The sequence below is a fragment of the Talpa europaea genome, assembly GCF_964194135.1.
Source record: "Talpa europaea genome assembly, chromosome: 4".
Taxonomy (NCBI): domain Eukaryota; kingdom Metazoa; phylum Chordata; class Mammalia; order Eulipotyphla; family Talpidae; genus Talpa; species Talpa europaea.
The window spans coordinates 116,631,899-116,657,559 of NC_140070.1; the positions used below are offsets into that span (position 1 = coordinate 116,631,899).

Here is a 25,661-nt window from a genome sequence, read left to right on the forward strand (position 1 = left end):
AGCCCGCATCCTGGAACTGAGGGCTTTGGAACTGAGACCCGGGCACGAAATTAGGGGGAGACGGCGGAGGCCCATCCTGAGTGAGCAGGAACAAGGCGCCCAGGCAGGGGAGCAGGATTCAAAAGGCGCCATTCCCGCCCCACTGATCTGGGCTACAGCCCGTGTCCTGGAACTGAGGGCTTTGGAACAGAGACCCGGGGCACGAAATTAGGGGCGTGGGTTCCCCACGACGGTGGGGCACAAGGCAGACACAGCACCCCAAAGCCGTTGAGGTGTACCCTACCATCCCCGCTCTGCTCCCTGTCCCACGGGGTGGAAAATCAGCTCCCCAAGGGCTCTAGGAGAGATCTCTGGCACCACCTAGCGACTTGAAGCCAGCAGAGGCTCCTGAAGGAGCTAGTGGCCAGCTGGGGAGTTTGCCCACACCGGGCCCCTTCCGAACAAGTAGTCTGAGCCCACAGGGAGAGCGAGCACCCACAGCCGGGGCAGACCAGGTGCGCAGAAGAGTGTGCCTGAGACCAGACACGCAGGGAGTGTGTCCCACATCACCATTTTAGAACAGGGACATTTCTTCAGTAAAGACTACCTGCAGAAGGCTTCCTCAGGAGCCAGAGGTGAGCGGGGGAAGTTCGCCCACGCCAGACCCCCTCTGGCCTGCAGTCCAAGCCCAGAGGGGAGCAGGAACCCACCGCCGGGGCAGACCAGGCGCACAGGGGAGTGTGTCCCTACATCGGCATTTTAGAACAGGGACCTTTCTCCAGTAAAGACTGCTTGAAACTGACAGATGACTCCTGGAAGAACCAGAGGGGAACAGAGAAGCCCACCCAAGATGCCGGCCAGTCCCAACAACACACTGTCCCAACGCATACGGCAAATTAGAAAACAGACAGTAGGGAAGAGAAGAACCACACGCAACCTAGCAACTCTCCAGAGAAAAAGCACACCACAAAAAGAAAGCCAGCCCCCAGATTGCAAAGACAATAACTTGGAAGAATTTCTGAGCCTTCCAGAAAGAGAATTTAAAATTGCCGTGATTAAAAAACTAACAGAAGTCATAAAGGAAAACAATGATAAGGGAAAAATAATCAACGATCAGAAGAATGCAATTGAGTCCCTAGAGAGGGAAAACAATGGTCAGAAGAAAGAAATTGAGTCCCTAAAGAGGGAAGTAAAAGAAATGCAGGAGATCAAAGAATTAATGGAAGAACTAAAGAATTCTGGGAAAAGCAATGAAAGCAGAATAGATGAAATGGAAGAACGAATAAGTAATCTTGAAGACATAGAAATAAAAAGAACCAAAACAGAAAAGGAAAGAGAAGTACGAAGGAAAAAGAACGAAGAAAGACTTCGGGAACTATCTGACTCCATGAGGAAAGGAAATATAAGAGTTATAGGAATACCAGAAGGAGAGGAGAGAGATGTAGGAACAGAGAAAATATTCAAAGAGATAATTGAAGAGAACTTCCCAAATGTGAAGAAGGAGCTGAAAATTGATATACAAGAAGCAAGAAGAACACCAAACTTCCACGACGAAAGGAAAAATACAGCAAGACACATAATAGTAAAGCTCCCAAGAATCCAGGACAAGGAAAAAATAATGAAGCTGGCAAGAGGGAAGAAACAGATAACATTCAAAGGAAAACCAATCAGGCTGACATCAGACTTCTCCGAAGAAACACTACGGGCAAGGAGAGAGTGGAGGGACATAGTCAACAGACTCCAAGAAAACAGATGCCAACCAAGAATACTCTATCCCGCAAAGCTCTCCTTCCTCTTTGAAGAAAGAATATGGACCTTTCCAGACAAACAGAAACTCCGGAATTTCATTGCAACTAAACCCCCACTCCAAAAAATACTACAAGGAGTCCTAAAGCCAGAACCTCAGAGGGACGAATAACAATGAAAGAAGGCCAAAAAAAAAAAGTTATTAAAAGAATAAATAAATAAAATCAAAGGAAAGACAAACACAATGGCAAATACAGATGTTAACATATCAATAATAACTCTGAATGTAAATGGACTAAACTCTTCAATAAAAAGACACAGAGTTGCAGCCTGGATTAAGAAACAAAACCCAACCTTTTGCTGTCTCCAGGAAACACATTTAGCTACAAAAGATAAAAATAGGCTCAAAGTTAAAGGATGGAAAACAATCCTACAAGCAAATGGACCAAAAAAGAAAGCAGGAACAGCTATACTTATATCAGATAAAACAGATTTCAAACTCAAAAAGATAAAAAGAGACCCCAAGGGTCACTACATTATGATCAAGGGGACAATACTTCAAGAAGAAATAACACTCATTAACATATACTCACCAAACGAAGGAGCACCAAAATATATCAGACAACTGTTGTCCTCTCTGAAAACAGACATCAGAGAAAACACATACGTAGTGGGAGACTTCAACACACCACTATCAACAATGGATAGATCAACAAGACAAAAAATAAGTAAAGAAACTAAAGCTCTAAATAAGGACCTAGAGCAATTGGGCTTAACAGACATCTATAGAACACTAAACCCCAAAAAAACGGAGTACACATTTTTCTCAAGCGCACACGGATCATTCTCCAGGATCGATCACATACTGGGGCACAAGACAAACATCAACAGATACACCAAGATTGAAATCATATCAACCATCTTTTCTGACCATGAAGGCATCAAACTAGAAATAAACCATAAAAAGAAGGCAAGGAACTTTCCTACCTCATGGAGATTAAAAACCACACTACTGGAAGACCATTGGACTAATGAGGAGATCAAAGAAGAAATTAAAAAATTTTTTGAATTGAACGACAAGGAGGACACCAATATCCTAAATGTATGGGATGCAGCAAAAGCAGTAATAAGAGGAAAATATATAGCAATAGAAGCTCACATCAAGAAACAAGAAAGAACGCAAAGAAACAACCTAATCTCGAAGCTCAAAGATCTAGAAAAAGAACAACAAAAAAACCCCAAAACCAGTAGAAGAAAAGAAATAATAAAAACCAAAGCAGAAATAAATGAAATTGAAACTAAAAAAACAATCCAAAAGATCAATGAAACCAAGAGCTGGTTCTTTGAAAAAATCAATAAAATAGACAAACCCCTAGCCAGGCTCACAAAGGAAAAAAGGGAGAAAGCACAAATAAACAGGATCATCAATGAAAGAGGAGAAATCACAACGGACACAGCAGAAATCAAAAGAATAATCAGTAACTACTATGAACAGTTATATGGAAACAAGTTCAACAATCTAGAGGAGATGGACAAATTCCTACAACTCTACAATCACCCAAAGCTAGATAAAGAAGAAATAGAACACCTAAACAGACCAATTACAATTAGCGAAATTGAAATGGTAATAAAACACCTCCCCAAAAACAAAAGCCCAGGACCTGATGGATTTACAAATGAATTCTACCAAACATTCAGAGACGAATTAGTGCCTATCCTTCACAAACTCTTCCAAAAAATTGAGAAGGAAGGGACAATACCAAACACGTTTTATGAAGCCAACATTACACTAATACCAAAACCGAACAAGGACAACACAAAAAAGGAAAACTACAGGCCAATCTCCCTAATGAACACTGATGCAAAAATCCTCAATAAAATTTTAGCTATCAGAATCCAACAATGTATCCATAAGATAATTCACCACGACCAAGTTGGATTCATTCCAGGGGCACAAGGATGGTTTAACATCCGAAAATCAATCAACGTTATCCAACACATCAACAAAAAGAAATATAAAAACCATATGATAATATCAATAGATGCTGAGAAAGCTTTCGACAAAGTGCAACACCCATTCATGATAAAAGCCCTTGAAATTCTTGGGATACAAGGAACATACCTCAACATCATAAAGGCCATCTATGACAAGCCAACAGCCAGTATCATTCTCAATGGTGAAAAGCTGAAAGCAATTCCATTAAGATCTGGAACAAGACAAGGATGTCCACTCTCACCATTGCTTTTCAATATAATACTGGAAGTCCTAGCCAGGGCAATAAGACAAGAGAAAGACGTCCAAGGAATCCAAATAGGAAAAGAAGAAGTCAAACTATCACTATTTGCAGACGATATGATATTATATATAGAGAACCCCAAAAACTCCACAGAAAAGCTAATTCAACTCATCAATCAGTTCAGTAAAGTGGCAGGATACAAAATCAACACGCAAAAGTCAGTAGCCTTCCTATACACAAACAATAAATCTGAAGAAGAAGAAATCAAAAAGACCATCCCTTTTGTTATTGAAACAAAAAAAATCAAATATTTGGGAATAAATCTAACAAAAGAGGTAAAGGACCTATACAAAGAAAACTATAAAACACTGTTAAAAGAAATAGAAGAAGACACAAAGAAATGGAGAGACATCCCCTGCTCATGGATTGGAAGAATAAACATTATTAAAATGGCCATCCTTCCAAAAGCAATATACAGATTCAATGCTATTCCAATCAAAATTTCAATGTCATTCTTCAAAGAAATAGAACAATTATTAATGAAATTCATATGGAATCACAAAAAACCCCGAATAGCCAAAGCTCTCCTGAAAAAAAAAGAAGGGAATGGAGGCATCAGACTCCCAGACTTCAAACTATACTACAAAGCCATAATCATCAAAACTGCATGGTATTGGAACAAGAACAGACATACAGACCAATGGAATCGAATAGAAAATCCAGAAATAAACCCACAGATTTATGGTCAACTAATCTTTGACAAAGGAGCAAAGAATATGCATTGGAGCAAAGAAAGTTTGTTCAATAAATGGTGCTGGGAAAACTGGGTCGCTACATGCAAAAGAATGAAGCTTGACCACCACCTCACACCATACACAAAAATCAACTCAAAATGGATTAAAGAACTAGACATAAGACCTGAAACCATAAAATATATAGAAGGAAATATAGGCGAAACACCACGTGATTTGCACATCAAAGACATCTTTACAGACACATCACCCAAAGCAGTGATAGTGAAGGCAAAGATAAACAGCTGGGACTACATCAAATTAAAGAGCTTTTGCACAGCAAAAGAGACAATAACAAAAACAAAGAGAAACCCCACCAACTGGGAGAACATTTTTGCACCCAACACTAATGATAAAGGACTGATCACAAAAATCTGCAAAGAGCTGATGAGACTCAACAACAACAAAGAAAATAATCCAGTCAAAAAATGGGCAGAAGAGCTTAAAAGAAACTTCTCTGAAGAGGAAATGCAAATGGCCAACAGGCATATGAAAAAATGTTCAACATCACTTGTCATCAGGGAAATGCAAATCAAAACCACCATGAGATACCATCTTACACCAGTGAGAATGGCACATATTAAAAAAACTAGCAACAACAAATGTTGGCGAGGGTGTGGAGAAAAAGGAACTCTTCTGCACTGTTGGTGGGAGTGCAAACTGGTCCAACCACTGTGGAAAGCTGTGTGGAGATTTCTGGACCTACTAAACATAGAGCTTCCATATGATCCAGCAATTCCACTCCTAGGTATTTACCCAAAGGACACAGAAACATCAATTCCAAAGAACACCTGCACCCCTATGTTTATAGCAGCACTGTTTACAATAGCTAAGCTTTGGAAACAACCCAAATGCCCAAAAATAGATGACTGGATCAAGAAGATGTGGTACATATATACCATGGAATATTACTCAGCATTCAAAAAAGATAAACACATGCAATTTGCAGCAACATGGATGGCGCTGGAAGGGATCATGCTCAGCGAAATAAGCCAAAAAGAAAAAGAAAAATACCGGATGGTCTCACTCATAGCAGGAATCTAGAAAACTTAAATAAGGGACCAGGAAAATGAATAACTATAAGATAGTGAAAATCAAAATCAACAAAAAACTATGAACCAGAGACACTTTTAGGGGGGCGGGAGGGGAGGGATTGGGGTCAGAATGGGGGGGCTGCAACTGTATGGGGAATATAACAATAAAATTTATTTAAAAAAAAAAAAAAAAAAAAAAAAAATTTCCATATTGTTCTTGTCCATACAAAAAGGAAGTACTTAAATATTAGCCCTCCATCCAAATTCACCAAAGCTTTGCTCATCCATAACCAGGGTTTATTTTACTTGCCTTATTAGGTGTTTTGTTTAATACACAGGTACCAGGAACTACTGGATAACAACCAAGGTCCTTTCTTCTTGTTTACCTGTGCAATGCGATGGCTGGCTGTGCGCCTGGACCTCATCAGCATTGCCCTGATCACCACTACTGGGCTGATGATTGTTCTCATGCACGGGCAGATCCCCCCAGCCTACTCGGGCCTTGCCATCTCATACGCTGTCCAGGTCGGTCTCTGCAGTGGGGACATCCTCTATCCGTTTGAGTCCTTCCTTTGTTGACCTAGGAGAATCACTGTAGTAGGCTCTGCCCTAAGCAGTCGGTGAACTATGACTCCTGCACTTCTGCTCCTTTGCTTTGGTTGTAGCAATAGGGACTTGGCTGGAGTGGGAAGGATAGAAGACAGGTAGGAGTGGTGTGTAGGAATAAAAGGATTTAACTGTTGTACATGTTCAAGAAATTGGTGCTGTTTTCTTCATGGACATGATTTTGAGAATAGTCTCTTGAGTGTAGATTACTGTGATCACCACCCTTTCACTTCTGGCCTCTTCCTAATCTCCTCAGAGAAGTTTTGTATCCTCCAAATGCTTCTTATATGTATTTTATTTTCAGGCCTGGATTTTCCAAGTACTGTTACCTGTGTAAACCATTTGGTTCCTAGAGATGGTTGATGATCTTTAAATAGCTCAAAGAACAATTGGGAACTTGAGCAATGACTAAATAGTGAATGTTAAGGAATTAATATAAATTTCTTTAGATGTGATAATGAAATTGGAGAATAGTATTGTATTTTTAAGGAATCTTTATATTTTAGAGATATACAAGCTAAAATATTTATGAATGAAAAGGTAGAAGAACTAAAATTTGCTTCCAAATAATATGGAGGGGAAGTAGTACAGATAAAACAAAATTGATTATAAGTTGGCAATTTTTTAAGGTGGATGTTATGTGCAGGTGTGTTTGTTTGACATTTTTCCGTATTGGAAAGGTAAAAAAGATAAAAATAAATAAGTAGCCAAAGGCAACTGAGAGGTAGTGTCTTCACAGATTCCCAGAGGTATCTCTCCACATTATGTAGACTGACTTGATTATTGGATGGGGAAGAATCTGTGGTCCATATGCTGTGTCTCAGAGTCCTCAGTCTGAGGTGCACAGGGCTCTGTGCTCATTTTTGGCCAGTCTTATTTTTCTTATTAGACCTTCCTGGAAGCACTCCCATTGGTTGTTTACAGGTTGATATATATTTCCATTTGTTGTGACTGCCACAACAGGTGCAGGTACAAATATGAAGCCAGAAGTTATTCAGCTGCAGATAGATAGGTAGAGGTGGGTGGAAAGGCTTAGGATGCAGGAAGATGAGTGCCAGTGAAACACGTGCCAACTGCGTTCATTGAGCATTCCAGTTGACTAGGGGATAATTGGCATTGTCTCACATCCTTGGAGAATGGCCCAGTCTGGTGTCTGTGCAGTTAGTTTTAATAATTGAGTTGTGGTCCCTCGAAGAAGGACATTTTCTAGCATTCACCTGGGGTATATTGATAATGAGTTCTCTCTTGGATTTTTGCTTTCTGTTAACAGTTAACGGGGCTCTTCCAGTTTACTGTCAGACTGGCATCTGAGACAGAAGCTCGCTTCACCTCCGTGGAGAGGATCAACCACTATATCAAGGTCAGACTGCTTCAGGCCTTTTCCTGCAGTTTGACCCTTCATAGGGTCCTGATTGTGCAAGGTCCTGCCTTATCTTATCTCCCAGTCTCTCCAGCACAGTGTAGTGGAAAAGAGATGATAAGACTTTCTAAATACATTTATGAATTGTATCTGATTGAGAACTTATATTCATGAGCTAATTTCCAACATGTTTATAAATCTTGTTAGTTCAGTTAAACTAATGTAATATTTATCTCCTACTGTTTAAAACCATGTATTGTTTTTAAATCTTAGTCTAGTTCACTTGTTCTTAACCAGGGGTGGCCATCGGGATCTGCTCTTAAGGTGTAAGCAGAGGCAAACATGGGCTCCGTCCCTGGAGATTGTGATGCAGTAGGTCTGGAGTGGGACCCAGGCTTCCAAAGCTTTAAAAGTTCCATAGCTAATTCTAAACTGCACTTACGGTTTTGAAAGCTGTTGATTTGGTTGATACTAACACTATATAACACTTCCCACCTCCCCTTGGAGTTCCCTGCAGTCTTGCTGTAGGACAGCAGCTTGCTGGTGTCCTAGTTGGAACTCTGAAAATAATTTTCTTGAAAGAGAAATAGAATTATGATAGTCATTAGGATTTGCAAATTTAAATCAGTTCTGAAGAGTTACCTATTCTGTGAACTTATCACAGACCTCATCAACAGTTATGTCACTGATGGTGTAGAAGGAATACATTTCAAGTTCCAAATAATTGACTTCAGTTTTGAAAAACAACCCATTCAGTTGAGAATAAGTGGCCTATGTAAGTTGTTTTCTAGTAGAGTTTTGACTAATTGGTTTGACAGTGAGCCTCATTAGTCATAGAATATATAAAATTTTTTGAGGTAAAATCTACATATCACAGCTTAGTCATTTCCAGTGTACAATATAGTAGTTTGTTATTTGTCTACACTGTTAGTGATCACCACCATAATTTTAGTTACCACCCATCCCCATACAAATATCCAAGTATTTTCTTTTTTTCTTTTTGGTGATGAGAATTTTTAAGATTTACTCTCTCGGCAACTTTCAAATATTCAGAGATATATTCACTGTAGTTTTCATGCTGTATTTTACATCGCCAAGACTTATTTACTATAGATCTGGAAATTTATACCTCTTGACCCTCTTTAAGATATTTCTCAAACTTAGTAATAATTAAACTCAGGAAGAATGGAAGATGGGTATCTGCTGTAGCTGCTAAAGTGCTCTGGCATCTGAGTGACATGTGGGTGTATCATGCACCGGTAGTGTTGGTGAGTGTCCTGTTGGAGAGATCAGGATGGTAACCAACTATGACACAGAGCTGAACATACGTAAACCAGTCATACTTCTAAGAACTGGCTCCTCTTCCAGTCCCCAACCTGGATACCTGTGCTGACACCGAACCTTCCAGCTCGGAGTTTTAGCTTCACCTATACCCCAGCAAAACACCTTAGTCTTTGATCCGTACTTCCCTCTAAGGCTGTAAGCCCCATAGCTAGTCACCAGAGATTTTTAAAGCTTTGTGAGGTGTCTCTGTTGGTGACAGCAATTATCCAACCAATTGTGTTAAACACAGCATCTTAAAACTGGAGTAGATTTCCAAGATTATTCAGTCTAATCCTCACAATTTGCATGTGAGAAACTAAGATTTGGAAAGAAAAAGTGATATACCAGTCACACAACTACTACTAATGGTGGAATTGGGATTAGAGTCCAGGTCTCTTGAGTTGATAAAATAGTGAACCAATGTTAGTTTCCTTCTCTTGGATTTACGCTAATGGATTTTAAATAGTGGGATCCTGTCACAAGTGGAATGTTTTCAAAGAATTCTAGTAAAAACTGCTATTGAAGAGAGATGGGAGGCCTCATGCCCCACCCTTGGCTACCCGCAGTTTCATGGAACAATTCTTTAAGGCAGAAGGTGGTTTAGAAACTGCTGTTGTCCTCAAGCTGCTGTTCAGTAGCTGTGGTAAACTGCCAAGTGTCAACATAGTAGCTTCTGTGCTCTGTCTAGCTTGGTGGTGACAAGCATCCCTGCCGAGGCGGTCTTTCACAGCAAGGGGCAGAGGGAGCTCCATCTCCATGACAGAGCCTTGAAGTTGATCCAGGAACTGCTGCACTCAGTCTGTACTGGCCATTTCTATCTTCCCAGACTCTCTCTTTGGAAGCACCTGCCAGGATTAAGAACAAGGCTCCCTCCCCTGACTGGCCCCAGCAAGGAGAGGTGACTTTTGAGAATGCAGAGATGAGGTACCAAGAAAATCTCCCTCTGGTCCTGAAGAAAGTGTCCTTTACCATCAAGCCTAAGGAGAAGATTGGAATTGTGGGGCGGACAGGATCAGGTAAGGCTTTGCAAAGCCTTTCTGGAGAAACACTGAAACTTCTCTGAGGAACGTTTGCAACCTATGATTTGCTGTTAATTGACTATCACTCTCATCCCTTCAAACCAGATTTCTGTTTGATGGGTGATTGTTTCGGGTTTTTGTGAAACCAACTTTCAAGTCTATTTTTAAGTCTGTTTTTATAACATCCAGTACTTTTTCTAGTGATAGAAGTATATATTCAATATAGAGCTCTTGGAACATAAAGTAGAATGAAAATGAGGAAAACCACCCATAACTCCAACAGAGATAATTACTGTTAACATTATGGTGGGTATCTTGTTCGAATATTCTCTCAACAACTATGTTCACAAAAATGGATTCATTCACACACAGTTTCCTGACCTGCTTTTAGAACTACCAAGTGTATTTCCATGTCAGTGAATGTTTTATGATAGGATTTCTATGCAACATGTTATAAAATTCTATTTTATGATGGATGAGTCATGATTCCTATTTAACCAGTCCCCAATTGTAGAGCATTCAGATGGATTATCAGTTTTTCACTATTATCAGAAACACCATAGTGATCATCCTTATTTTTTTTTAAGTCAAAAATATAAAATGGGGCCTCCCTAGAGGCACAAGGGGTTAAGCACATCACTGTGAAGTTATCCACAGCCTCTGTAGCACGAATTCAATCCCCAGCTGGCCAGGAAGCTACCCACATGGCACAGCAGACCTCTCCTGTCTCACCTGCTGCTCCCCCCAGCAGTGTATTTCAGTCAGTCTGCCTGTTCTGTTCCCCACTCTGTCTCTGGTGAATCCTCTTGCCCCCCGCACCTCTGGCCTATACCCCAGTTCTTATATGCATAAATAAATAAATCTTTTAAAAATAATAAAAAAAAATTATCTTTGTGATACATTGCTGGTGTAGCCCCACATTATTCAGATGCTAAAACAACTATAAATAAGGACTCCTTGTTTCTTCAAAGACCACAATTTTTTCATCTGATCAGTTGTAAAGAAATAGAGAATTGGGGGCTTCCCTGGTGGCACAGGGGGTTAAAGTCTTATTGCTATCAAGCTATCACCAGCCACTGCAGCGTGAGTTCGATCCCCGGTCAGGGAGCTAATCCACATGGCACAGCAGACATCTCCTGTCTCATCTGCTGCTCCCCTCAGCAGTGTATTTCAGTAGATCTGCCTGTTCTGCTCCCTACTCCGTCTCTGGTGAATCTCTCATCCCCTGCACCTCTGGCCTATACCCCAGTTCTTGTGTGCATAAATAAAATAAAGCTTTAGAAAAAAAAGAAAAGAAATAGAGAATTGGCCTTTTTTTTAAGTGTTTTACTTTACTCTTATTCTTAGAAGTATATTACTATTATGCCCTTTAGATTTCTAGGGTAAAGAATTGGGTAATTTCTTCCTTGCCTTCTTTCCTTCCTGAACAACCTTTCAAACACTGAGTCTTGTCTTCTGATACTAGCCTGTGTACCCTTGTCTAGAAGGGTTCTCTGTTCCAGTTCTCATTGGTTTTCTGGTCTCCATGTTTTTTGGCATCAGAACCCTTTTAGCTTTTATTCTTGCCATTAAAAAGACAAAAGTCTCTGATGTCAGTCAAGGACATCTTACTTTGCTCGTCCCCAAATCTCCTCTGCTACGTTGGTTCCCAGGGACACTCTGCTCTCCTGAGAACACTCCCTCCTGAAACCGTGGACTAATGCCCCTTCCCGTGACTTTCTTTTAACATAAGTAGGATAGACTGAAAGTCTGTCACAAAGACAAAAGAGACAGAATATAAATAAGCTAGAAAAAGAAATAATAATAAGTAACCTGACTTACAAAGTTTTAACTCTAATCCTATTAAGTTTCTTCCAAGGCTCATTGACCCAGGTCTTCCATGGTCTTCATCAAGGACACCATGTTAGGACGTTATTACCTTTTTGCCAGCACATTCCATCAGTCCAAAAGTAGTCTAGAATCAGAGATCTGTAACCTCTTGTAGTCTCAGTGGCCCAAACCTTTTGTTAAAGGGAAACAACTTATTTATTCGCGCACCATTCCTTCCTTAGCTTATAGCTTAAAGCAACGCATTTTCTCTTGCCTCTGTGGGAGACTCTTCCCTCTTCCTCCCATCTGAGCATGGAACAGTTACCCGATCCCCAGCCCTAAATAAAGCCTTCAGGAGGTGGACATTAATTGAGGTCCCCGTTAGGTGTTTGACAGCAGTCTGACACAGGAGAAATTCCAGCAGCAGGGATGCAGCTGCAGACTCTGAGGCAAGACAGGTATTTGTACCCTCAGCTGAATAGACAATATCATGAAGCTTTCAGAAGAAGTCTTTCAGAACATGGAGGCAAGAGAGGATAGGAGAGTCAGGAACCAGACATCCAGCTGAGGAACTAGTTCAAAAACTATACTTCCAAATATATACCTGGGTGCTGCTTACAGAAATGTAGATTGGATGATGCAAAAAAAAAATTTTTGTGGCACTATATAGAGAGAGCTTTTTAAATGTTTATATCCCTTGGCATAATAATGTCAGTTCTAAGAATCTATCCCAAGAAAATCACTGGAGATCAGAGCTTGGTAGCTTGGGAAAGTTCATCTTTTTTTCCGTTTCTCGCTATCATACATTCTCTCAGCTAATCAGTGAGAATAATGATTGACTAGAAATAGTCTTAACAGAACTTGTTAACTGAGCTACTTTCCTACATGTCTTCTGCCTCCTCAGGGAAATCCTCTCTGGGGATGGCCCTCTTCCGTCTGGTGGAGTTATGTGGAGGCTGCATCAAGATCGATGGGGTGAGAATCAGCGACATTGGCCTTGCTGACCTCCGAAGCAAACTCTCCATCATTCCTCAGGAGCCGGTGCTATTCAGTGGCACTGTCAGGTGAGCGCCTGAGCACCACGTGCTTCAGGCTTCCTTTTGAGGCCAGGTGGGTATGGCTGAGCCTCCATCCGGGACTGAGATCTAACGGCCTGTGTCTAGAGCTTGCCCCACTATACCAAATGCTTCCTGTAGCGGAGATAGGGGCAGCTCCACTGTGCCATCACTTCTTTAACTGTGTGGGGCCTAGAGGCCCGGTGACATGATAAAAAGGAAGTCAGAGGGATTTGGGCTCAGATCTCTGCTCCATGGCTTCACCAAGTTGCTTTCTTATCCACAAAATGGGCATGTTCTTAAGACCTGTTCTTAAGACCTTAAGACCTACTAATAAATTTTTGAAGTTTTTGCAAGCCCAGAGGCTGGTGATGGTAAACTGTATTCAATAGACAGTCGCTGCTCTCATCAGCCTCCTACTATCCTCTGTCACCCCCTGCTCCACACTGTCCTCGCTCCTAATTGCAATTCAGTGATGTTTTCGGGCATTACCAGTACTTACGTTTTTTTCATTTCTAATATCTTCCCCACCTTTGATACTTAACTCTGGAATGATGCCTCTCGCTACAGTCTGCCAGCATGCCAAGATAAAATTTCTCTTCTTGATCTGTTAAAATAGAACGAAATATATTTAACCAGTATCTTTTCTTATACTTATTCTACCTTAAGCCTGAAGCTTTTACCTTCTAGGCTTTCCACAATTCATAACTATTTCTACTTACATTGCCTCTCTTTGGAAATAAAAACAGCCTTAAGTAGATAGTTGACTTAGATTGGACTACCTCTTTAAAAAATTCGTCTAAAAGTAGTATTGCCATTTTCTCTTTAATTTTTAGCAGTTTCCAAAAATATTGGTAAACTTAAAACTGGGCATGCCCCCTTTTTTCCTCCAGAAATGACATTTGAATTCATTGACCCAAGGTTTAGTAGGTTAACTGAGTTCTCACCTACATTCATGTGTGGTCAACACTCTTGGGTAGGTTCGTTTTGGTGTTTGTCTAAAACACTAGGCAATTTGGACAGCTTCGACTGGCTCTATTATGATAAATATTTCCTTTTGGGTATTGTGATAGCAAGGTGAACTAAGCTACATCAGAGAATTAGACACAGGTCTAAAATTAACCCCTGGTGGCCTAAGGGTTAAGTCTCAGCACTATAGCTGCAGCAGCCTTTGTTCAATCCCCAGCCAGGGAGCTGACCCATCTGGCACAGCAGACCTTTCCTGTCTCTCCTGCTGCTCCCCTTAGCAGTGTATTTCAGTAAATCCGCCTAATCTGCCCCCTAGTCTGTCTCTAATGAATCCTCTCACCCCCCACACCTCTGTCCTATAGCCTAGTTCTTCTATGCAAAAATAAATTAAAAAAAAATAATAAGAAATTGAGTGGTGTTTCCAAATCTGCTCTCCTTTCCCATAATTCTCTATTTTTAGGTGCCATAAGGAATGCCTTTGAGAATAAAATGGGCCTTGTAATTTTTGACTCGGGACAGAGAATCATTTATAATTTTTTTTTTAAGATTTATTTATTTATACAAGAACTGGGGTACAGATGTGGAGGAGGGTGAGAAGATTCACCAGAGACAGAGCGGGAAACAGAACAGGCAGACTGACGAAATAAACTGCTGCTGGGAGCAGCGGGCAAGACAGGAGAGGTCTATTGTGCCATGTGGGATCCTCGCCAGCCGCCCAGGATCACACTGGCACTGCAGAGGCTGCGGACAGCTTCACAGTGCAACGCTCAACTGCCTGCGCCACCAGGGGAGGCCCTCATCTATAAAACTTTTATAAATCATTATTTTTAAATCATTAAATCATTTTTTAAAATCATTATTTTGAAGAGATTTAGGAAATAAGGCATGTTAAACTTTAGACTTCTCTTGAATATGCTTCCTCCAAGAAACCTGTTTTTATTACAAAATTTTATAGCTCTTCCTTTGGGTCTGTGAATTGAACTTCTTGAGTTCATGGTGAAGAATGACCTGCTAACACGTGCAGCTGGGGTTTACAGAAGGTGATAGACACATGACTTATTTGGAAGTTAGGGTGTTTGTCATACACTCCAGAGACGCTGTCACATTGTGGACAGGCACAATGGCTCAGGACCGCTGTCCCGGATGTCAGTCATTGAGCTCAGTGCTGTGTGGGCAGTCAGCTGAGCACACTCAGAAAATCATATAAATTTCATTTTCTGCCAGCTGTCATTTTCACTTTTTAAGCCACTAGTAGAGTCTGGGGACAAATTAAATCCCAGACTCTCTATCTTCCTCCTTTTATTATCTCAGGTTTCTTACAGATCCCAAAGAACATTTAGCTTTGGTGTTCTTTTGCTTTGCTTAGAAAATGAGAAAGTCTGTAATGAGTTTCCTAAGGATAGATCAGCTGTGTCCTTAGTTGCTTCTGAGAGACACTGAATTTGGAAACTATCCCCATGGCCATTAATCAGCCTTGGGGGTGGGCACATCATCTTAAGACACCAACAAGCAAATTCAGACTTGAACTCTTAGAGAGCAAGGTGAAAACAGAATCATACCAACGAAACTCAGGGAAAGTCAATAGGTAAAGATCTCTGATTTGTTTTGCAAATAAAAGCAATGTGCAAATATAATCTAAATCATAGACGAGATAGTTAGGGGCCACATCCCTTTCAGGCCATTGCAGTAGCTGCACTCAGCCCTCACATCAGCTGTCTGGGTTTGACTCAGGCGTGTTTCTGTGGCCAGGCCCTTTCCTCCACCTTTGGCCCTGGTAGTTGACAAGCGAGGTCCTTCCTCATCTCTGGGCCCTAAACATTTTTGCCAGTTTTCCTTCTTTCATGGTCCTGGGAATAATTTCCTCTCCCCAAAGTGCCCCTTCCTTGCCTCTGCCTAACCAGCCCCTGCTGGAGTGTTTTTCATCCTTGTGGACTGTCTGCAGGAGCAGATAAACCACCCCTCAGTGAGACTGGTTGTTCTCAGCTGTCACCTTAGTCTTTGCAACCTGATCGCTTACGTGTTGGATGACTGAGAACTTCCTTTGTTTTTTTCCCCTAGATCAAATTTGGATCCTTTCAACCAGTACAGAGAAGACCAGATTTGGGATGCCCTAGAAAGGACACACATGAAAGAATGTGTAAGTAAAGAGCTGAGGGCGAGCTGTGCTGGAATTTCAGAGGCGGAAACACAGATGCCTCTGTCACTCCCCAACCTGCTCTGGCTGCCTAGGTCCAGCCTTTCCCTCTACTTCTGTAAGAGGAGCACTTCAGAGCTGGCCTTCCCAGGCATTTCAGAAAGGGCATAAAAATTGCTATCTTGGGGCCTCCCTCGTGGCATGAAGGTTAAAGACAGCGCTGTCAAGCTACAGCTTGCCACTGCAGTGAGTTCAATTCCCAATTTCCTGCCAGCCAGGGAGGTGACCCACATGGCAAAGCAGACTTCTCCTGTCTTGCCCACTGCTCACTTCAGCAGTGTATTTCAGTCAATCCACCTGTTCTGTTCCCCACTCTGTCTCTGGTGAATCCTCTCACCCCCCACAGCTCTGGCCTGTACCCCAACTCTTGTATGCATAAATAAATAAATCTTTTTTTAAAAAAGTTGCTATCTGGGCCTCCCCTGTGGCGCAGCGGTTGAGCGCTGGGTTGCGAAGCTGCCCACAGCCTCTGCGGCGCCTGTTTGATCCCTGGCTGCTCCCCGGCCACCGGAGGAGGGTCCCACGTGGCGCGCAGACCTCTCCTGCAGCCCGCTGCTCCCCTCAGCAGTGTACTTTGGTCCTTCTGCCTGCTCTGCTCCCTGCTCTGGCTCTGGTGAATTCTCTCACCCTCCCACGCTTCTGACTGTAACCAGTGCTTGTATATAAATAAATAAATAAATAAATCTTTAAAAAAAAAAAAAGAACTAGGGCCTCCCCGGTGGCGCAGCGGTTGAGCGGTGGTTGGGAAGCTGCCCGCAGCCTCTGCAGCGCCGGTTCGATCCCCAGCTGCTCCCCAGCCACCGGAGGAGGGTCCCACATGGTGCACAGACCTCTCCTGCAGCCCGCTGCTCCCCTCAGCAGTGTACTTCGTCATTCTGCCTGCTCTGCTCCCCGCTCTGGCTCTGGTGAATTCTCTCACCCTCCTGCGCTTCTGACTGTATCCAGTGCTTGTATAAATAAATAAAAATAAATCTTAAAAAAAAAAGTCTTTAAAAAAAAAAAAGAAGTTGCAATCTCCCCTCCTCCTCCACCACCCGTGGTCAGATGGCCCTTTTTACTATCTATTGATTGAGATTTTAATGACAACACTCACAATTCAAGTAATGCTTTTCAATTTCTGTTTTTATTAATCATAAACAGTATAATTTGCTTTTGGAGCATTTCTACAAGTGCATTTTTTTGAGTCTGCAGAGAACATGCAGTATGCCTATGGATTCAGATGCCTCTGAGGGTGACTCAGCAGCCCCCTCAGGGACCATAGGCCACCAAATGACACTCCTAGTCTGGGGTAGGTTCTCTGGTGCCCCTGGTTGAATCAGGGTCAGGATCCCCTGCCCTAATTCAACTAGATCAACTGTGCTTTTATCTCTTACTGGGCTTTCTCAAGCAATTTCATTCAAAGAACAGGCTCTAGAGCTTATAAAAAGCAGCCATGGGCCCACAGCTTTGGATTTGAGAAAGAGTAACTTTGTTCACCCTATCTTTTATTGCATGGCAGTATCTTCAGAACCAAAATCTAAGGCCTCTGTCTGACAGAATTTAGGGACATGAAAATATTGGAATTATAAGGACATTTTGATGGTAGGAGGCACCTAAAAATATGAAATGTCCTAGAAAATGTGGATCTTAGGGCACATGATTGTTACACCCATATCTTCTCCCTAGCTCAGCCAGGTTCTGAGTGAAGAATCATTTCATTTGTTTCGGAATAGTTTACTTTTGTCACTGAGTTTTTGGTAACAATTTAGATTTGGAGATTTTTTTCAATGTTTATTATTTTTTCCCCCTTCTAATGTCAATTCCTTTTATCCTAGATTGCTCAGCTACCTCTGAAACTTGAATCTGAAGTGATGGAGAATGGGGATAACTTCTCAGTGGGGGAACGGCAGCTCTTGTGCATAGCGAGAGCCTTGCTCCGTCACTGTAAGGTAGTGCAGAATGGGGTGTGGCAGGGGAGGGGAGAGCGGCCCTGTGGCATGAGATCCATCAGCATTCCTGGCTCTGGACCCAGTGGCACTTTCTTAAGAGCATGCCCAGAGATGTTTCTAAATTAGCCTTCACATGATTTTGGCTATCTGGCTGATTTTGATCTTTTGTTTTTATTTTTAACTTCTCTGAGCCTTCAGTTCCCAAGGCCAACTTTTGTTTCTGACCAGTCAATAGTTATAGTACTGGAAATCATAGTCTTAAAAGATTTTAAAACCTCAGGAGACAGCTAGTCATCAAGTCCTATCCCCTCATTTTATAAACTAGAAAAGAATGATTGATGATGTGTTGTCCCAGAACAAGTAAGGACAAGTATTTTATTAAGTGAAAATTGCACACATATCCTTCTATTTGTGGAAATCAAGGCAAGAATATGGGTTTGAAATTATATCAATTCTAACCAAAATGGTGTTTTTATATGTGTGTACCAGTTAGAGAAAAACAATAGATGGCCTAGTATTTAAATACTATAATATCTTTCAGTGAAACCTAGAGATTTCAGAATGCTTACAGAATTGGTTGGATCCCTCTTCCCTAGATTCTGATTCTAGACGAAGCTACAGCTGCCATGGACACAGAGACAGACTTACTGATCCAAGAGACCATCCGAGAAGCGTTTGCCGACTGCACCATGCTCACAATTGCCCATCGCCTACATACTGTCCTAGGCTCCGATAGGATTATGGTGCTGGCCCAGGGACAGGTACTGCACCCCGAGGGACTTGGCTTGGCATTATAGTCTTGTCTGGGAGGAAAATTGGCCCCGGCAGGGATGGTCTGATTGCCATATTAGTGCAGTTGGGAGCATTCAAGTTGCCGTAGCAACTTGAGACAATTAAGAAATTAAGTCAAAGCTCTCTTGGCTTTACTATCTGTTCCTTTGTTGCTTGTGAACAGCCAGTAGGTGTACTTTGACTTAGGTCAGAGAGCATGTGTACTTAGTAATTCACTCACACATAGGAATTGCCCAGGTCATGTTGAGGCCAGCCACCTCTTATTCTGTGCAATCAGATAGTGGTATCAGACTTCTTGCTGTTCAAACTTGCCCGGCCTACCCTTCTTCTTTTCCCATTCTTAACTTGCAGTGCCATTGGCCATAGACAATTGCGTCTGCTAAGCTTCTTTACCTTTGTGTCTTTACTCACACATTTCCATCTACCTAAAATGTCCTTTCCTTTTGCTTACTCTCCCACATCCATCTGCTTACAATTCACTTCTCCTTCAAGAAAGATGTGGCTCAAATGCCATTCCTCAGCTGTTTTAAGCTTTTTCTGTTCCTGTCTTGTAGCTCTTCTGCCTCACCTGAGAGTAGTTGTGCAATCCCCCATCCCCTATTAGGCTGGAAGCAGTCCCAGCTTTAGGCCCCCAGCAGGACTCAGTACTGCAGTTTCTTTCACATGGTAGATGTTAAGTAAATTTATGTTGAACAAATACCTTCTTTTTGTACCCGAGCATAGAAGTAAATTACTTTTATAACAAGCCAGTGATGATGGGTAGCTTGTTTTCTGTTGTTAATCATAATGGTTAGCATAACAGCTACTTTAATTGAGTATTTTTTATCTGTCAGGCACTGTGCTGAATGCTTTACATGTAATTTATTAGCAACTAAGGAAGATACAGATATTAACTCTGCTGTACAGAAGAGGAGACTAAGGCTCAGGGAACTTAAATCATACACTTATGCCCACAGGAAGTAGAGAGTTGGGGCCCAGCTCACACCAGTGACTCCAGCACCTGCGCCTCTAGCTGCCATACTGCACTCTCCCTGCGTACGTAGAGAAACAGAGAAAAGCATTTAACGTGGAACATTCAGGCTGGGCTTCAAAGCTGAGTTTGAGAGAACAGAGCAGTTAGTGACTTTTCTCATCTTAAAATTATTTTATCATTAGTGGTTTTTATCTTTGTTTGCATTTTCCTGTTTACTGAGATTCTGTTATATATTAGATACACAGAGCTATATGTAATACCTGCACGTAGCTATAAAAGAGAACATAGTGGCACTATGAAACCCTTCTGGGACTATGGTGATAGGTCATAGGTGCCATTGTGGTGGGAGCACACCTGAGAGGAGAAATCAAATATTGTGCAAAAACAAACAACGATGTAAGAAAATACCTTTTTTTAAAAAAGTATATAAAGGCCTCCCTGGTGGCGCAAGGGGTTAGGACGCAACCTATGAAGCTATATGCAGCCGCTGCAGCTTGAGTTCGATCCCCAGCCAGGGAGATACCCATATGGCGCAGCAGACCTTTCCTGTCTCACCTGCTGCTCCCCTCAGCAGTGTATTTCCTCAGTCTGCCTGTTCTGTTCCCCGCTCTGTCTCTGGTGAATCTTCTCACCCCTCACACCTCTGGCCTGAACCCCAGTTCTTGTATGCATATATAAATAAATCTATAAAAAAATAAAGCAACTGCATTTTAATATTATGTAAATTTCAGGTGAACATCATTATAAATCAACATCTGTATATATTACATTAAATTCACCATTTTCTTTTGACTTAAGAAAGACAGAAAGAAACCCTTTTGGAAAATTCTTTCTTAAAGACGCGCATTCAGTCCACTTCATTCCTTGGGTGGTGCCTTGATATTTTAGAATGGGGAATGATTGGCTTTTTATGGGGGGGCTCCCTCTTTCCCTTCCTTTATTTCTCTTGCTAATTAAAATTTCCTTGTAATTTTAGAGAAGCCTAAAAATACACACACAAAAGGAGCATAAAGGCCAAAACGAGATCACAAGTCACTTAGCCCCCTGAGATAAGCATTGGTGACACATCTATTTACCCCCTGCTGGGTGTTTCATGCTTCTGGGGGCACAGACTCCAACAGCTAAGCTGCACACAGTAGGACACACAGCACCTGACTGAAAGAGGCTCTGACAGTAGGAGTTTATTATCTGCATGGCAGGAAGCCCGAGGGTTGGTTATTCAGCAGATCAGCAGTGTCAGGCTCTGCATCAGCTTCTAGCCAGTGCCTGCTTTTCCCCTCCTGGCACTGGGTGCCTGCTCTAGCACAATATAGCCTGCCTCACCAGCCTGTCAGGGGAAGGACCCTCTGTTTTTATGTGTGAGGCAGCCTTTCCTAGAAGCCCCCAGGAGACTTCTGACATCTCCTTGGCCAAGGATGTGTCCCTTGCCTTTGCTGTGGCGCACAGAGGCTGGGAAAGTGAGGGTTGGTGTTTCAGCCTTTACCATGGAGGCAGGTACTGCCAGGACATCACTCCATTTCCTACTTCCCTTTTTGTTTGTTGGTTTGTTTTTTTGTCGACTAGGTTCCCTGAGTTTTTCCATCTATAGGTCTAGATCTGCTTGCACAGCAAAATGACATTTGTCTGCCTGCCTTTGACTTGAGCTGTGGTTTTCTCGTCCCTACAGTTGATAGGACCTTGTTCATTGTTTCCTTCATATCCAAGTCTGAAAAAATTGAGTTTTATGTGAAGAAACTCAGCAGTCTTTCTCCCTAACTTTTCCCTTTCCCTTATGTCCTGGTTAGTTTAAAAAAAAGGGGGGGCCTCTCTGGTGGTACAAGGGGTTAAGATGCAGCATTATGAAGCTTTCCACAGCCTCTGCAGCACAAGTGCAATCCCCAGCCAGGGAGCAACCCACATGGCACAGCAGACCTCTCCTGACTCGCCCGCTGCTCCCCTCAGCAGTGTATTTCAGTCAGTCTGCCTGTTCTGCTCCCCACTCTGTCTCTGGTGAATCCTCTCACCCCCGCACCTCTGGCCTGTACCCCAGTTCTTGTATGCATAAATAAATAAATCTTTAAAAAAATAAAATAAAGGATCCATTTGGATGTGTCAGGGCTAATTGAATTGTTACCCTGATCCATCTTTGGGGTGCTTTAGGTTTTCTCCACCCCCAGACTCCTCATTTCCTGAGCAGCAGGTCCTCTGAATCACCCCTCGTATCCCTGAGTCACTGTCTGATGTTGTCTCCTTCCTTTGCAGGTGGTGGAGTTTGACACCCCATCCGTCCTTCTGTCCAACGACAGCTCCCGGTTCTATGCCATGTTTGCTGCTTCAGAGAACAAGGTCGCTGTCAAGGGCTAACTCCTCCCCGCCGCCCAGGTCTTTTCTTTGGAGCATCGCCATTCCCTGCCTGGGGCAGGCCCTCGCCCTGCCCTCCTGCCGAAACCTTGCCTTTCCCAACTTTATCTTTCGCACAGCAGTTCAGGATTGGCTTGTGTGTTTCACTTTTAGGGAGAGTCATATTTTGATTATTGTATTTATTCCATATTCATGTAAACAAAATTTAGTTTTTGTTCTTAATTGCACTCTAAAAGGTTCAGGGAACCGTTATTATAAATGTATCAGAGGCCTATAATGAAGCTTTATACGTGTAGCTCTATATATAATTCTGTACATAGCCTATATTTACAGTGAAAATGTAAGCCGTTTATTTTATATTAAAATCAGCACTGCACTAATAACAGTGCAAATTCCTTTCTATCATTTTTGTACAGTTTGCTGTACTAGAGATCTGGTTTTGCTATTAGACTGTAGAAAGGGTAGCTTATTGTCCTCTAGCTGGTTGTTTCACGGTGCCAGGTTTTCTGGATGTCCAAAAGGAAGACTTGTGGCAATAGTGGGCCCTCCTCGGCCCCCTCTGCCGAGTCTCCACAGCCGCTCCCGGGCAGTGGGGTCGGGTGCCCCGGAGGCCACGCGGAGCGCCGTGAATTCTCAGGGCTCCTGCCTTCTGTCCTGTTGTCACTTCACTGTTTCTGTCAGGAGAATAGTGGGGCCGAGCCCCAGCCCCCTGTCCACTCCCTCCGTCAGGAATGAGAATCTCAGAACCATTCCTTGGCCGGGAGGAGTTTCTTTCCTGCCTTCTTTCTCTTTTTTGCTGTTGTTTATAAACAAGAATCAAGTCTATTCACAGAGTGTCCCACTGCCTCAGGTTCCTAACGCTGGCCACTGCACCGAGCTCTCCAGCTCCTAAACTGTGGGTTCCGCGTCCTGGAGCCAGCTGCTGCTTCTTCTGGTGGTACTTTCTCGTTGGCCTGGCCCCACACCTCCACAGTTCAGTGACAGGGCTCAGGACTTCGTGGATCTGTTCTCCCTTCTCACTGCAATGTCGCACAGTCTCTTCCTCTCTCCAAAGTCTGCAACTTTTAGCAGCTCTTGCTAATCAGTGTCTCACACTGGTGTAGAAGTTTTTTTTTGTACTGTAAAGAGACCTACCTCAGGTTGCTGATCGCCGTGTGGTTCAGTGTGTTCCCGCAAACCCCCTTTGTGCTGTGGGGCCAGTAGCTCAGGTGGGCGTGGTCGCTGCTGTCATCAGTCGAATGGTCAGCGTTGCATGTCGTGACCAACTAGACATTCTGTCGCCTTAGCATGTTTGCTGAACACCTTGTGGAAGCAAAACTCTGAAAAAGTGAATAAAATTATTTTGGATTTTGTAAAACTCTTGGTGTATAAAATAGTTCTCTGGGAAGGAAGCAAGAGACCTTTCAATGGCTTCAGAGTACCGGAGCCTGGGATCTGAACATCCAGTGGTGGATTTACATCTGAGGACAGCAGAGTCGGCTGGTTGCACAGGGCAAGGGAGCCAACATGCCTGGGATAGTCCCTACAGCTCATGTTCCTGGCCTCAGCAAAGCAAGCTCCTGCACTGATCTCAGATGGGAGGGGGATGGCAAGCGTGAATGGTTACAGTAAGGTGGGTGATGGTGAAATGCATTTAAAATAAACAGTTTGTTGGGGGTTCGCAGCAACAAACAGTTGTCCTTTCAGCCAATTCATTCAGAGTAGTCACTGAGAATTAAGTACCCATTCAAAATGGTATTCATTTAAAAAATTTCAATATATTGCATGCAGCCAAGAAAGCTTTTAAACTATTTGGTATTCGTTCTGCTGACCCTCAGCACAAGTCACATCTGAAACACAGACTTATATGTAAATGCTGTTGAAAACCCAGGAGCTTGGCGCTAAAGTTAAAGATTCAGTTCTTCAGGTATCCCACTTCAAGTGCTCAATACCCACATGTGGCTGGTGTCCTCTGTGTGGGACAGCACAGACATAGAACTTTTCAGTCATTGCAGAAAATTCCATTCGGCAGCACTGATTACACAATCACCTTCAATGATGCACTGGATTTACCTTATGAGAGAGTAATAGAATCAGCAGAAAGAGCCCCTACGTGGTCCTGTTCAGCTCTCTGATGCTTATGACCCTAACTTTTCCCCCATCAGTTCTGGTCTCTCCTTCCAGTTTTCTGCCCACCCACCTTTCTCTCCTTGCTTGGATCCTTTCACTCCCAGCGGTGCATAACTTCAACTGTACTCTTGGCCTCTCTATAGTACCAGTCTCCAGCTGCCTGCTGAGTGCTTCCATTGGGGTCTCCTAGGCACCTCAGACAATCTCTGGAAAATCAGACAGTGTTCCTTGTCTTAGGTAGTAGTACCACTGACGTCCTTACATTTTTAAGACAGAAGCCTTAAATTCATTTTAAATTTCCTTCCTTTCCTAATAAATTCAGTTGCTTCCAGGCCCCATGCCTCACCCCCCACACCACCCCTTTCTCACATCCTCTGCCCTAATGAAGACCCACTTCCTTTTTTCATCGTGTAGCTGCAGTCTCATAACTAGTCTTCCTTGCCTCAGTTTCCCTCTCTGAACTGTTGTATATGCTACTGCCAAAATGCAGACCAAAAATGCAAGTTGGTGAAATACTTAACCCTCAAAAAATCTTCAGGAGACAGGTGCCTGTGGCATGGCCCATGTTCCTTAGCTTAACAGTCAAGAGTATCTGTTAACAGGCTCCAACCCTCCTTTTCTACTCCTGGAAACATGCCGATGTTTTCTTTTTTTAATGAGGTAACATTGGCTCAGTGTTTTCATACCCTTAAGTTTGCTGTTTTCTCAGCTTTCCCTTCTTGTTCAAACAAAGCCAAGCATTTCTTTTAATACTCAGTTCAAATACTGTCTCCTCCACAAAGCCTTCATCCAAATCAGATTTCCCTGAGTTTCTACACCACTTTGCTCACATCATCTATTTTAAGGTTTTTCCTTTTGCCTTGCATATTATACTTGGTTATGTCTTCATTTTTCTGCCCATGACTATGTTTGAAGTTAGCAAGCCATCTTATTTTTGTATACCTTCTAACTCCTGGCTTAAGTATTATGTTTTATATGTAGTACATGCTTAAGTATCACATTGCCCTGCTGACTCTTAAGTGGTGCCTTATACATGGATGGTCGGTGAGTATTTGCTAATAGAAATCAGTGTTGTGGCTTTCATTGCAAGACTATGGCAAAAAAGGAACATGATTGCTTCAAAGAGACAAAAATGTAGCATTGAGGAAAAGAGACCTTTATGTGGAATAACTTCTGGAAAGCCAGAAAATAAGAATGCCTGGCATTTGGGGACTGACCTAGTAATGCAACAGCTCCTTTCCTACCTCTTTCCTGATGGACCCCCTAGAACTGAGACCTTGCATTGAAAGTAAATGAGCCACAGGTGACACAGAAAACCTCAGCTAATTGCAACCTTCTCTCGCTGATGGTTGCGTGCACTGTCTTGTGCCATATTAATTGAGCATTGGGTATATGTC

At 42.5% G+C, this 25,661-nt stretch overlaps 1 protein-coding gene across 1 annotated transcript in view; it reads left to right on the forward strand.

Moving 5' to 3' along the window:
* ABCC5 (ATP binding cassette subfamily C member 5) overlaps positions 1 to 22,158 on the forward strand; it is a gene marked incomplete at both ends in the record, with an annotated part of 73,532 nt that extends 51,374 nt beyond the window's left edge. The window contains 8 exons of the mRNA XM_084232285.1: positions 6,126 to 6,312; positions 7,664 to 7,753; positions 9,903 to 10,092; positions 12,809 to 12,968; positions 15,987 to 16,065; positions 17,937 to 18,050; positions 18,647 to 18,811; positions 22,057 to 22,158. Of these exons, the coding sequence (XP_084088411.1) occupies positions 6,126 to 6,312; positions 7,664 to 7,753; positions 9,903 to 10,092; positions 12,809 to 12,968; positions 15,987 to 16,065; positions 17,937 to 18,050; positions 18,647 to 18,811; positions 22,057 to 22,158 (1,087 nt within the window). The remainder of the gene's footprint in view (positions 1 to 6,125; positions 6,313 to 7,663; positions 7,754 to 9,902; positions 10,093 to 12,808; positions 12,969 to 15,986; positions 16,066 to 17,936; positions 18,051 to 18,646; positions 18,812 to 22,056) is intronic.
* Between the last annotated feature and the right edge of the window lie 3,503 nt (positions 22,159 to 25,661).